Raw genomic sequence first — 13835 nt, 5'->3', positions numbered from 1 at the left:
CAAGTTTGTAGTTATTTGTAACAAGTTAGTTACGTCTGGCCGGCGCTCGCCGACATACGCCCACGTTGACTTGTATCAAGATTTGAATGAATCATATGAATGAAATATGAATAGAATGCTATGAAAATTAGTTCAAAAACACGAAAAAAAATTAAGAGAAATAATTGCAAAGGGTTTTAATTAACTGTATTTATATTTATATCATTTATATTTATTGCATACCTACTTACCTAATTTAGCTAACTAAGTACAAATATCTTTCAAAAATAAATAGTATTGCCATTAAAAAAATATAACATACAATACAGATAACAGTGGCAACTTATTATAAAACGTGTCAAAAGAGATGGAAAACGTCAATGAAAGAGATAGACGCTTTACTAATACAAAGAGATACAGCATTACGATTTAGATGTGGTAGAACGAGATATAAACAGCACGAGCTTGGAATAAAACAAGTGACGTCCGGGATTCATCTGTACGCTAACCAATAACAAGTAAAGACAGAACAGAGCGACAGTTTGTGAATTTTGCTATGTGCTATGGCAATGTGTGAATTCTTTCGTTCGTTGCAATGTAATATTTTTGATTAAACCTATAATATCGGCATATCGGTATCATTGATGGACAAACAAGAAGTTGTGTAACCTAAAACAAGCGTTTCTTGAAAGAAACATCGTTCCGACGCACAACAAAGACGCCAAAGGTAAGTTTCTGTATGAATTTGTATGTATTGAAAGTAGGTAGGTAAGTAACTAGCTGGATGTCTCAGCTTGGGTAATGACCGGTTCCAATATTTAGATGCCTATTGTTGATATGCCACACATGACTGTAATTCATTAAGTCAGCATATTTTTTATTCAAGTTAATAGGTCATATTGGTGACTGTAGGCTTTTTTTTGTTTAGGTCATGGAGGAGAATTCTGAGCTTCATGTGGGCACCGACGTGACCTCGACCACAAGCGCTGTGCCTGACGCTCACCTGACGACAGGGATACATGGAAATGTTGAGACAGTCATTGTTGTTGAAGCAGTTAAAGAGGAAGATTTAAGCTATGGTACTCCAGAGTCTTCGCCAATTAAGTCTAAAGATGCGCAGGAGGCTGTGGCAACGCCTATGAGTTTCCCCGAAAAGGATCAGTCGAAGAAAATAGTCATTTCTTCAAATAAGGAAGTCCAAATAGTTTACCTTAATAAACAAAAGACACCAACAAAGTCAGTGGAGGTGAATTGTACACCAACTGAGTCAGAGCATGACCAAAAGATACCTACAATTTCTGGACACATGCAAACTGTACTAAAATTAGAGCAGGCACAAAACATCCCTATAAAAGTAGTGCAGGTCCAAAAAACACCTAAAAAGTTTGAATATATGCAAAAGGCTCCAACAATATCAGATCATCTGCAAAATACCCTAAATAAGTCTGAATCATTGCAAAAGACATCTTCAATATCTGAGCAAATACAAAAGCAACTACTTGAGTCAGAGCAGATGCAAAAAAAATCACTTATAGTAGAGCAACTACCTAAAAAGTTGGATCTGGTGCAAAATATGCAGACCAATTCAGAATACACAAAAAAGCCAGATCAAATACCTATGCCACCTAAATCAGATCAGATGCCCAAGATGCAACCTAAGTCCGATCAAGTGCCTAAGTCACCACCGAAGTCAGATCAGGTGCCTAAGTCACCACCAAAGTCAGATCAGGTGCCTAAGTCACCACCAAAGTCAGATCAGGTGGTTAAGTCACCTTCTGAGCCTGATCAGGTACCTAAATTACCTCCTAAGTCTGATCAGGTGTCTAAGTCACCACCGAAGTCAGATCAGGTGCCTAAATCACCACCTAAGTCAGATCAAGAGCCTAAGTCACCACCTAAATCAGATCAGGTGCCTAAATCACAACCTAAATCAGGTCAGACACAACCTAAGTCTGATCAGGTGGCTAAGTCACCTCCTAAGCCAGATCAGGTGCCTAAGATACTACCTAAGTCAGGGCAGATGATAAAAACACTTTCAGAGCAGGTTCATAAGAAGTTGGATCAAGTATTGGAGACATCAACAAATTCAGATCAGATGCAAAACACACCAACTAAATCCGAACAGGTGCAGAAAATAATGTCTGCACATAAAAAGGTGGATGAAACAGGGAAAATTGTAGGACAGAAGACACCAAAAAAGTCTTCTATTAAATCATTAGAGGAACAGAAGTCTAAAGATATTATAGATATTTCCGATGATGAAGTTACTAACCGCAAAGAAATGCCAGAATCAGTTTCAGAAAAATCTATAAAAGAATCAAAACAGAGTAAAGAAGTGGTTAAAGAACAAGAACAATCTAAGAAAACTTTTGGAAAACTTGATTTGAATAAATCTGATTCCCAGTCAAACAAATCAGAAAAATCATTGCTCAAAGATAAATCCCGAAACAAAGAATCTCTAGACAAACAAAACTCAAGTATGGATTGTGGTGAAAATGCAGAACTGATAAAGGATTCCACTGACAAAGTCAAAGGAGATAAAAAAGAAGATAGAGGATCTACCACTTCAATAAATATTTGTGAAAAATCTAATGACTCTCAATTAGAGACAAACTCTGATATATCTGAGAAAGACCACAATAAAAGTATAAGCAGAGAACTCAAATCCCTTATCAGGTCAGCCAAAGATTCTAAGATTATTAGTGAATGTACACAGCTGACAAGTAAAACTAGGAAATCCAGAACTGCCACAGATAGTAATAACATTAGTATAAATATTTCTGTGGAGGCAGATAAAATACAAAATGTGAGACGTAGCAGTGTCAACTCACAGAAGAGCAATTGTGGTGAGAAATCAGAGAAGGCTACTAAAAGATCAATGCGGTCCCAGAATCCAGAATTTGTGAACAAGGTAAAACAATTTTTGAACTCTGTAACAGGAAAGAATCAAAAGGGTGAGGATGAAGAAGAGATTGATAATAGGAAAAAAGACAGCGAAAGTTTGTCTCCATCACCAAAGAAGAAGAAACTAATGGAATCCCAGCAACCAGAAGTTGTGAGTATTTTTAACCCAGCCAGAAGCAACATAACCTTTTTGACACAAACATTTATGCCACATGAAAATAAAAATCGAATTTCCAGAAGCTATTAAGAAAGACAGTGGTCTTTGTTTTGTTGTCTTTCTCTAAACTAAATTTAGAGTATCTACAACTTTATATTTTTAATATTGCTTAAAAAGGATGTAATGTAAAAGACTCACTTTAAACTATAGGTTTGCGACTGGCAGCTAAAATCACGAGGTTTGACAGCTCTAAATTAAACTTGATTTTTTCTGAATTTCTATCAATAATGTAATAAGATGCACATATTCTAAAATTTAGTTACACTCAGAATCAGCATAAATATCTCTAAACAAAGCTAAAATGACATGTCTAAACATATTAATAGCCCTTTCATAATATAAATTTAGAATTGCCAATTTAGTTTACTTTAGCTATCTCTAAAGTAAACTAAATTGGCAATTCTAAATTCTACAACAGAATTAGCCACATTGTTAGGTTACATGTGGAAAATGTTTGAATGGGATTTTTTTACACTTCTATGGTTTTTAGCCAGTATTGCTAGCTACAATTACCTAAATATGAATGTTGTAGTATCAAATATAGCCAGACCACTACAAACATAAGTAGCCTTTTTCTACATTTAAAAAATAAAAATCAATATTCATTTGTTATTTTGCAAATGGCTCTTTATTTGACATATTGAAAATTAAAAAAATTAAAAATGTATAAAATATTGAAAGCATATTGGTTTGCAATGTTTAAAGTAATTAATGTTTAATTTTTTACTATTTATTCCCTGTATTTAATCCTTTCATAATCTTTTTTCTGTTTATTTTTATAATCCATAGACTGAAGAACAAAATAGAAGGCTGCGTTCAGACTTGTACTGTTGGCGATGCCACTGGACTGTGGAGCAAGCTGCTAACGATAAGGGCCATCCTCCATTGCAATGCACTGTGTGCCCGAGGTCCTTCCACTACAAGTGTCTGACAGGGACAGAGCGTAATAGAACAATGACTGTTAAGGGCTGGATCTGTACGGAATGTATGAATGTGTTGCACGCTGAATCTTCAGAGACTCAGTAAGTTTTCATACACAATGTTAACTCACTATAAAAAGTAAGGTATTAACTTTGAGTTTTCAGATGGCTGATGTCTAAGTAAAAGTAAACCATGACTAAATTATACCATATAGTACTATTATATTATTCTGTGATTATATTTAGTCAAAACCATCAGTAGGAATATAGAACTTGTCAGTCTATTCATTACCATTTCTAGTTAAAAATTTAGTTAATGGGTTCTCAAAATTACTTAAAATAAGAAGATGCTGCCCTTCCTTCCTACCTTAAATAAATGAAAATACATAATGTGCTTTTTAATAGATAAAAGTTGTGGAATCTTCTTTATTCTCTTTTTTTTTTTTTTTTTGTTTAATTACAACAAGAATTAGGTTAAACCACTGATGCCTAAAATAAGTTGTACACTTGTGTTATAGGCATCAGGGCTCTCCCCTTACAGGATTGAAGATTATTTTGTTATGTGTATTATCTCTTCTACATTTCAAATTGTTTCTTCATCATATTTTTTTTTGATATCTGGAATGTGTGCTGTAGTCAGGAATACCCTAGTCATATTTTATCAGGCTCCAAGAATCTTGTCATAGTTATGATTTGAATTATCTACAGAGTGAAACCAGTAGTTTTTGACCTCTAGACAACGGCGGACGCGAGGGCTCCGTTTCCTGTTGTTTTTCCTCTGCAAGAGTTTAAATCTGTGATAATAAACAACGTGGATTTGACCTCTGAAGGACATTATTAATAATGAAGTGTGAACACGAGCGAAGCGAGTCCGAATTTTTTCTTTATTTGCACAAAAATGATCCATGATTTCACTCTTCAATTTTCGTATGTACTGAGGATAAATTAGGAATTCACTAAAGGATTTTTCAAGATTTTGAGGGCCATTAAACGCGAACCCTGCCCTGTAGTTTGACAGGTACTGTGTGACGATCACAATCGATTGACCTATACTTGTTCACTATTGGTTACAATGTATTGCTACAACAAAAAATACCTTAAATCAAGCCAATTGCAACATTTTTGAGATTGTAATAATGATTAATGCAGCTTTTCCAGAATAATCAGCTTTTTCTTATAGGCTTGCGCTTGATGACAATCATGCGTATTAAAAAGCAATTATAAGAGTGTGGTTGCCTAGAAGATTGCTATTCTCTCTTGCTTTGAAGGTATTTAGGATATACATGGCAGGAAACAGAGACGTCCGACATATACTGAAGACTATAGTATATCATCCAGATGATCCATTTGGCCTAACTCTTGCTTCCAGATCTCTCGCTATGAAGAAGCTCAACCATCCCCGGCTGTGTGAGCTGCTGCAGTACGCTTGGGATCGGATGGTGGACCTTAACGGGGTAAATATAATATTTCAAACACTTATTTTTTTAAGTTAAACTTATTTATTATTTTGTACTAGTTATTATTATATTATAGTGTTTTTGTTATTTATAACATTCAGTGTCATATACACTATACAGTGACAGTAACTTTTATTAAAGTATCATATAAATTCAAAAATAAGTAGGTTATGTACCTACTTTTAGTGTTTCCACTTTAGTTTTGTAAACTTGGCAAAAGTATGAAACCTATTCATTGTAATATATCTATGATTGTACTTTGTAAATAAACTTCTTTGAAGGTTATGTCACAGACTGACAAAATCCTTCAAATAGGTACAGTTTATGAAAATAGATGACTTATTTTAGTGAAAAAAAAGATCATACCTCTGTCTAGCCTATCATATTTTTTTCATAAAATAAAAAAATTGATAGGCCCTATATTATATTTGTAGTACCTATATTGTTGTGTACCTAAGTATAATTTTAATAGTTCGTTTTTATGAGTATTAGGTAATGCAGTTATATGTATAACACTAAAGATGTAGTAATAAGTAATAACTGTTATGATAAAATTATGACCTAAAAGTTGTCATCTTGCTTTTCTTGTCATGACAAAATGGCCGCCCGTCGTTATATTATTAAAACAACGCTCCGCCTATTGAGTACGTCATACCTACATAACCTACATTATGGTAGTTAATAAATTAAATAGTTTCATTCTTTTACTATTTTTTATTGCTTTTCCATTCTAAAAGAATGAATGAATTTCTCATTAATTCATTTTCAATTCTAAATTAATTTGGTTTACAAAACTAAAATGATCAAAATACAATATAACTACATCTTTTAATCGTACATAACGCACAGCGGCGAAGCGAAAGAATCTATAAATTATATACTTTCACCAGATGTTAAATGTAACAATGTAACAAATCGCATAATACGTGCTAAAGACAAAAGTATGCGATACGAAACGCAAGTTGCAAACGCGTCGGTCGGTTAGGTGAAATGACCTTGCTACTTATCTGTAAGCAGTGGCAGGGACCGACATCTCCCCTCCCTTTCTCACGCGGAATAATCGATACGGACGCGTCGCTATCGCCGTCTCGTTCTGTGCTAATAATAAACGATTCACGTAGAACGGTGTGTTATGCTAGTTCTGCATTTCTCAGCCCGGGCCTCGCTATTTGTCATGCCTGCCTATAAGCATAATATAGGAACTATCGAATTATCTCGTTTACAATGCGAGTATGTGTGGGTACCGCGTCTGTACCCATTACACTCAAAGCAAAATAAATTTTCGAATGATAATATAACTGAGCAAATATGATGTCTTACTTACCTACTAGAATACCTTATCAAAAAATTATACTATTGAATACAAATACACTATGATAAAAAGAGCGAAAGAGATTTTGATGAAACTAATGCTGTAAAATTAATAAAGCATAAAAAATCTCCATACTACAAACATTTGGTTTCTAAACATTCCTCAATTTCTTTGTTTCTTTTCTTCATGTTATGAAAATACTAGCTTTTGCTCGCGACTTCGTCCGCAGTACATATTATCTTGCAGATTTCAAGTGATGCTGCAGCACCAGGTCAAGGTTATCATGTTTTTTCAAATTGTAATATTGCTCATATCCCTGCATCAACTACAAAAGAGTACGAAAGTTCGAATCTTCGAACGGCTGAATAGATTTTCTTGAATTATAGCTAAGAACACTTTCGATTAAGTCATTTTCCAAACAAAAAATCTAAATCAAAATCGGTTCATCCGTTTGGGAGCTACGATGCCACAGACAGATACACACGTTAAAGTTATAACACCCCTCTGCTTGCGTCGGCGGTTAAAAATAGGCAGTCAGGGGCTATCGCGGTAGTTTGACAGCTACAGTGTGACGATCGCAATCACCTCTGATTGGCCGAAACGCTAAAATGCATTGTTGCAGCAAAGAAAACGTAATTTCAACCAATATACAGAGCCTCGATAGCTCAACGGTTGAGAAGACTGGATTCCGAAGGTCGGCGGTTCAAACCCCACCCATTGCACTATTGTCGTACTCACTCCTGGCACAAGTTTTGCTCTTAATTGGAGGGGAACGGGGAGTACTAGTCATGATTAGCATGGCTAATATTCTTAAAAAAAAAGATTGATGCAGTTTTTTCGGAATCGACCTGCATGTATAAACCCCTGCGTGACAGTGGAGGGGATGGTCAGCGCATGTGCACTGCACTTTGATACAGCGTGGAAACAAAAAGTTGACTAACCAGTAATCACCTGTTCGCAACCACAGTAAGAGAGACACACAGACGCACTAACATTTCTTTTTAGGGTTCCGTACGGAAAGGGTAATTTCTTATTACTGTCAATGTGCTACTTAATAATCGAACTACGATCTAGCCTAATTTTTGACTAATAAGTAGTTTTTACTTTTACTTAAGCTTATATCTTATCTACTAAGGAATTTTCTATTAACACATCTTAAGGCGCCTTCTTTGCCGCAAAAACCGCACGGAGGCAGCGCTGCGGCCGCGTTGCTTTGTAAATCCATATAAATTAAAACGCACGACTGCAGGCGTTTAGTCTTTCTTGATTACAGATACACTAACATATGAACTAATAGAAAATTTCCATTTAAAACACATTTTATTTAGCATGTACTAGTCTTATAAATTTTTACTCTATCCAAACTCGTAACAGGACAATTATGTGCGAAAGCTTTGATTATTGAAGTTTAATAATTAAAATACGTTGATGATTTGAAAAAATCCTTTTTGAAATTAAAACTTACAACTTGAGCATTAAAAGGCCATTGGCCTTGTACCTGCGTAGTGGGTGATTCATCAATGTATATATAGAGCATACACTAATGACCAGAAGAGGTGTAGTATGAGAGTGAGCTCACCCACAGGTTGTGGTCGCGTTGCGGAAGATAATAATATAACGGTGATAATTACGTTAACTTAAAAGTAAAGCTATGAGGGTTCCTAAGGCGCCCTAGACTGAGAAGAAGCTCATAACAAACTCAGCTGTGTATTTTTGTTACTACCACCATATTACAACGTTTCTTAAAACTTATTAGAACTTTTGAAGCTGTAAAAGCAACTTCTTCCCAAGCTTTCTTATGACTCAAATAATCCTTAACATTGGAAGATTTTTCAATAATTTTGTGTTTTAAAATTATCTTGTACTCTTTCAGGTGGAGCCATTCATGAATCCCGTGGACAGAACAGCCTTCCCGGACTACGACAAGTACGTCGTTCATCCGATGGACCTCTCCTTGATGAAGAAGAACTTATCACAACTCAAGTACGGCAGCACCGAGGCGTTTCTAGCCGACGCGCAGTGGATTCTCCACAACAGCATCATATTTAACACATGTATGTTACTTTTATACAGATTAATTGTAGGACTAGTGAACGCTAGCGGCTTGGCTCGGTAAAAATCTAAATCCTCTTTATTCCCTACTAGTTGTTGCTCGCGACTTTGTTCGCATGGATTAAGGTATGTAAAAATCTCGTGGGGGACTCTGTGATTTAACGACGAAACGTTAATCAATTCTAAGCTTCAAAGTTTGGAAAATTGGCGCAAAATTTCCTGTCTACCGTTTATTCTACATGGTATATTTCGGAGAATGTGGCAAAAAACTTTTTGTCCTGGTTTGTCCTTCACCTTTCTACTATCGTAAGGCATCGTCAAGGTCTGCACCCGTACGTAGTCGAAATTAAATAAAGTAGTAGTAGTAGAAAATAAGTAGATTTGCCTCCTCGCTTTTAATTCGAACCCCTTGGATATAGAACGCCTTCCAGGATCAGTTTTGTCCTCCAATTTAACATGGGTACTTTCAAGTCAAGAATGAACAGGCATCTTCTAGGCAAGCGCGTTCCATCTTAGGCTTCATCATTACTTGCCAGTAGGTCTGATTGCAGCCTAGCGCTAGTCTGTGAATTAAAAAAAAGCTTTTCCGGATTAAAAAGCAGCAGTCGCGATACAGTTGTGTCACTCAAACTGCATCCCAATTGCAACTTTGCAGTCCCTTAGAGATATTTTTTGTTATTTCCAGTGCAATCCAAGCTAACGGGCGGGGCCCGCGCGTTGGTACGCTCATGTCGAGCGGAGATGGGTGAAATAGAGGCTTGTCCGGAGTGCTACGCGGCGGCTCACGCGCGACGTCTGACGTGGTTCACCGATGTATGCACCACGCCTCATATACTGCTGTGGGCTAAACTTAAAGGTAAGTTATAAAGGCTTGACGGTCGTATCAAGTTTCTTGAGCGAGCAAAACAAACTTACGTTCCTGCCGCCAAGCCGCTTGACCTTGGAAGCCTTTTAGGAACAACATCATATCCATAGACGTATTAAGGCCACTCCCGTTCCTAAAGGGTCTCAGTTCCTAAAGGGTATCCCGCACCCTCGTTTGACGTCCTATCTTTTCAACTTAAGCCGCATGAGCGTATAAAAACATTTTGGGATTATGTTAAACTATATTATGCTCGCGTTCATACGCGTAAATTTAGAATTTTTAAAAATCCCGTGTTAATTCTTTGATTTTTCGAAATCGCGTGGGTTAAAGTTTTTAAAATACTCGCCATTTTAGCTCTGTGTGTCAACTGTCATGTTAAAAGTACGACTTTAGTCCTTAATGTTCTAAAAGGTGAACCGTACTTTTGACATGACATGTAACACATAGAGCTAAAATGGCGAATGAGTTCTCAAAATTCATGTATTATTTGTATCTTACTTCGGTTCAATATATGGGCAGTGAAAAGCTAGCAGACAGACACTTTCGCATTTACAATACGGAAAAGCTTGGTAAAATTAAATTTGTTTTGCAGGTTTCCCATACTGGCCAGCGAAAGGCATGTCCGTGAACAGCCAGGGGCTGGTCGACGTGAGGTTCTTCGGCGCTCACGACCGAGCGTGGGTGCCCGCGAGAGACTGCTTCCTATATTGCCAGAAGGATCCGAATAATTTTAAAGCCAAACGTATGGATATTTTGGAAAGCATGCAGGTAGGTACTAGGCCATCGTTATGTCGAGATTATCTCAGAAAGATAAAAAAAAACTTCAATTATACCATCATGTAGTGTAGAAGTGTAGAAGAACTTAAATTGCGGCGCGTTGCCTTTACTCATTAGTACAAGAAGCGGATTTCTTGTACCGCGTACAATGTACATCACATATGATTATATTAATTTTTTCTTTATTTTAGGAGGCGGAGGATCACATTCGCAACATATCGCGAAAATATGGAAAATTCGTTTATCCAGCTTTCAAGACACCATTCGATCCAACCAAATTAACTGAACAGCTCAAAATGATGGTAAAATAAATTGATGATTGAATTATAATTGTTTTTTTTTTCGATTTATAGTTCTTATAATTCTTTATCATTCTTTAGATCCCAGCCTTCGATGGAGAAGTAAGTGCACTAGTTAAAGAAAAGCCAACCACTTCATCACCAAATGTCGTAAAAGATAAAAGTCGATCGAATTCGAAGAGTTCGAAAAATTCCATGTATGAAGGGTAAGATGATAAATATTATTTATATGGTAATGTTGATGATATTTGAATCAGTTGTCTTATATTTTTGTCGGTTTTAGTGATGCTAGTGAAAGCGAAGAAGCGAAAACACCCCGAAAAATGGCCGATGGGACTGCGATCGCTAGAGAGAAAGATGACGTTTCTATTGAAAAGTAAGTTGTAATTAATATAGTTATGCCTAGAAAGCTGAGCGTAAATATATAAATCAACTATTGTTACTGTTTTACAGAAATACTCCAATGGAAATTGACGATCAGAGTGTACAGAATAAAGAGAGAGAGTCTACAAGAAAACGTCGTCGATCGGGTCTCGAAGAGGCTGTCATAACAATCATCAATACCAGCTCTAGCGAGAAAAGGAAAAAAGTTGAAAACGAAAAAGTGAAAGATGATAAGAAAGCTGAAAGTACACAAGAAAATAGCAAAAAGACAGAAGTAACAACAACAATATCAGAAACGACGATATCCAACAATAACAAAAATGAAAAAACAGTTGAAAAGGCAAATAATAAAGTCAATGAAAAGGAAGTTCCAACAACACCCACGATTGTCAAGGAAATAGATAAAGAAGTTCCATCTAAAAAAGTTGAAAAGACACAAGTTGATACGTCAACACCGGTTAAGACAACCCCAAAAATCAAACCAATTAAAACCAGCACACCAAAAGAAAAAGAAGAAAAAACGACGCCTAAACAAAAACCCGTGAAACCAGATAAACCATCTCCAATTGAAAAGGAAAAGCAAGATGAATCAATATCCAAATCACGAAAGCGAAGTAAGTCAAGAAATCGATCGCTTAACAGCAGCCAAGTTGGAAAAGGAGAAAAAACTGCCGAAAAGAATAGTGATAAAGATACTGTATCTAATGATAATACTAATGATAATGTTAAAGAAACAATCATTCCATCTAAGGATAAAGAAAGTGAAGCAGAGAAGCCCATTGAAAAAGCGAATAAATCTAATACTAATGTTACAAGCAGTACAAAACCTGCAAAAGATCGATTGCATTTCGATGATGATACAAGCTTGGCTGTGATAGCTCGTGAGACCGCTAAGAAAAGCTTTACAGGGCTTCCAACAATAAGTAGAGTTCGAAGTCTGTCCACATCCGCGCAAAGTACGACCACGACTACTAAAACAACCACAACGCCAAAGACAGTAGAAGTGACGGTATCTGCGCATTGCGCGTTAAATGTGTTCACGCCAACAAGCACAGATAACGTTCGAAATATGAAAGAAGCTGTGGACAAGCTGCAGAAGTTGAGAAATGAGACTGACAAACCACTAGTGGGGAGGGTCGGTGTTCGGTCGTTTGCTAGGATGACGTCACCGCCAGCACCCCCAGAAAAACCAAATGATACTGTTGAAATAGAGGTCAAGTCTGAACCAATAGATTTCGACGACGCAGATCGGCAAGTCGAAAAAATGGATTTAATGAGATCCGTCCAATTGCAGCCGGTCAATCCGGTCACATCCGCGAGCTTACGCGATGTGAGAATCAACAAAGTTATCGTTGCACCTCTGAGTCAAAAAGGTGTAACGAAGACCACTGAAGTCCGAATAAGAGCGAGAAAAACTTTCCCTACGCCGAGAAAAGATGCAACCGATGGTCGATCTGAGTTGAATGGAAAGAATACCATGGTGTATATCCCTATACAACCGCCGACGACGCACGCGCCGATACAGAGGCCGACACGTCCCATTACTGTCAACGGTAGTGTTACCACGCAGACCGTTAGACCTCAAGCACCTACTAGTATGGGTAATTTTTTTTATTTTATTCAATGATATTATACCATAGATATGTTACGTTCATATAACATAGCATATAAAATCCTTTCTCACTGTTCGTAAGACATCACTGCCTCACCCATTACCAGTCATCATGCAAACTGTAGAATCAACTCTCTTCGGCAATGTTCCCACTAGATCACAACATGGAGCGGACCAACAAATTCCTGAAAAGCCGGCAACGCATTAACGGTTCCTCTGGTACTGCAAATATGTTCATGGGCGGCGTTAATCACTTAACATCAGGTGACCCGCCTGCTCGTTTGCTCGCTATTTTTCATTAAAAAAAGTTCGCTCTAACTCTCTTGATATAGATAAAAATTAGTATTTACATTTTTAAATAAAGTAGTTTCAGGATTTTTGGAAATTCTATCTGGCCACTGATTTTCAAAATTCCACTCAAGCGAAGCCGGGCGGGACAGCTAGTTAACTTAATCATTTTATTTTCAGTCAATGTAGTCAACACCCAAACAACGCCGCTTGTATCTGTACCAATGACGCCATCCCTAGCGATCGCCACGCCGAAGCCTACAAGCACAATCGCGACCAACTCTCATAACAACGCTATATGCGTGCCCTCCGTTGGACAGATGCCCACCTTTGGCCAAGTGTGTCAAGTGCCCACCGTTGGGCAAATCCCCACTACGGTGCACACCGTGCCTTTGATCACGTCGATGAATGGACAGTGGACTTTCAGCCTACAACCTATGATGTCAGTTGGAGGTGATGTAAGTAAAGTTTGTATTTGTATCATCCAGCAACCACCTCTATGTAGTACTACGCACCTTAACTCCATCCGCGAAAAGAAATTAGTATAGCATTCTCTCTGTTACGTAATCCCATACAAATGATAGACAATAATCCCAGTGGGCGTTAACCATTTTGAGACACCAACCAATCACAATAATGTTTACAAAAACATTCGAAATTTCAATTCGAAAATGTTCTCAAAAATATTCGAAATTCAATTAGAAAACATAGTTTCGTTTGTGATTGGTTGGTGTTTCAAAATGAACAAAAAATTACTTGAAATTTTTAA

At 37.0% G+C, this 13835-nt stretch overlaps 1 protein-coding gene across 3 annotated transcripts in view; it reads left to right on the top strand.

The window, feature by feature from the left end:
• The first annotated feature begins 404 nt into the window (after nt 1–404).
• Nucleotides 405–13835, top strand: part of LOC123864756 — a 28687-nt gene continuing 15256 nt past the window's right edge. The window contains exons 1-13 of one of the 3 annotated variants that reach the window (XM_045905394.1): nt 406–706; nt 908–1888; nt 1940–3034; nt 3890–4122; nt 5390–5474; nt 8663–8843; nt 9527–9697; nt 10299–10474; nt 10675–10785; nt 10864–10988; nt 11066–11158; nt 11236–12767; nt 13247–13524. In XM_045905394.1, coding sequence (XP_045761350.1) covers nt 911–1888; nt 1940–3034; nt 3890–4122; nt 5390–5474; nt 8663–8843; nt 9527–9697; nt 10299–10474; nt 10675–10785; nt 10864–10988; nt 11066–11158; nt 11236–12767; nt 13247–13524 — 5058 coding nt within the window. In that variant the 5' untranslated portion in view covers nt 406–706; nt 908–910. Of the gene's footprint in view, nt 707–907; nt 3035–3889; nt 4123–5389; nt 5475–8662; nt 8844–9526; nt 9698–10298; nt 10475–10674; nt 10786–10863; nt 10989–11065; nt 11159–11235; nt 12768–13246; nt 13525–13835 lie in introns of all 3 variants that reach the window. The other 2 variants (XM_045905392.1, XM_045905393.1) reach the window with 2 other exon arrangements.

Source organism: Maniola jurtina, chromosome 4 (genome assembly GCF_905333055.1).
Source record: "Maniola jurtina chromosome 4, ilManJurt1.1, whole genome shotgun sequence".
Taxonomy (NCBI): domain Eukaryota; kingdom Metazoa; phylum Arthropoda; class Insecta; order Lepidoptera; family Nymphalidae; genus Maniola; species Maniola jurtina.
Note: the sequence above shows the minus strand (reverse complement) of the source record. Positions and strands in the feature narration are given on the sequence as shown.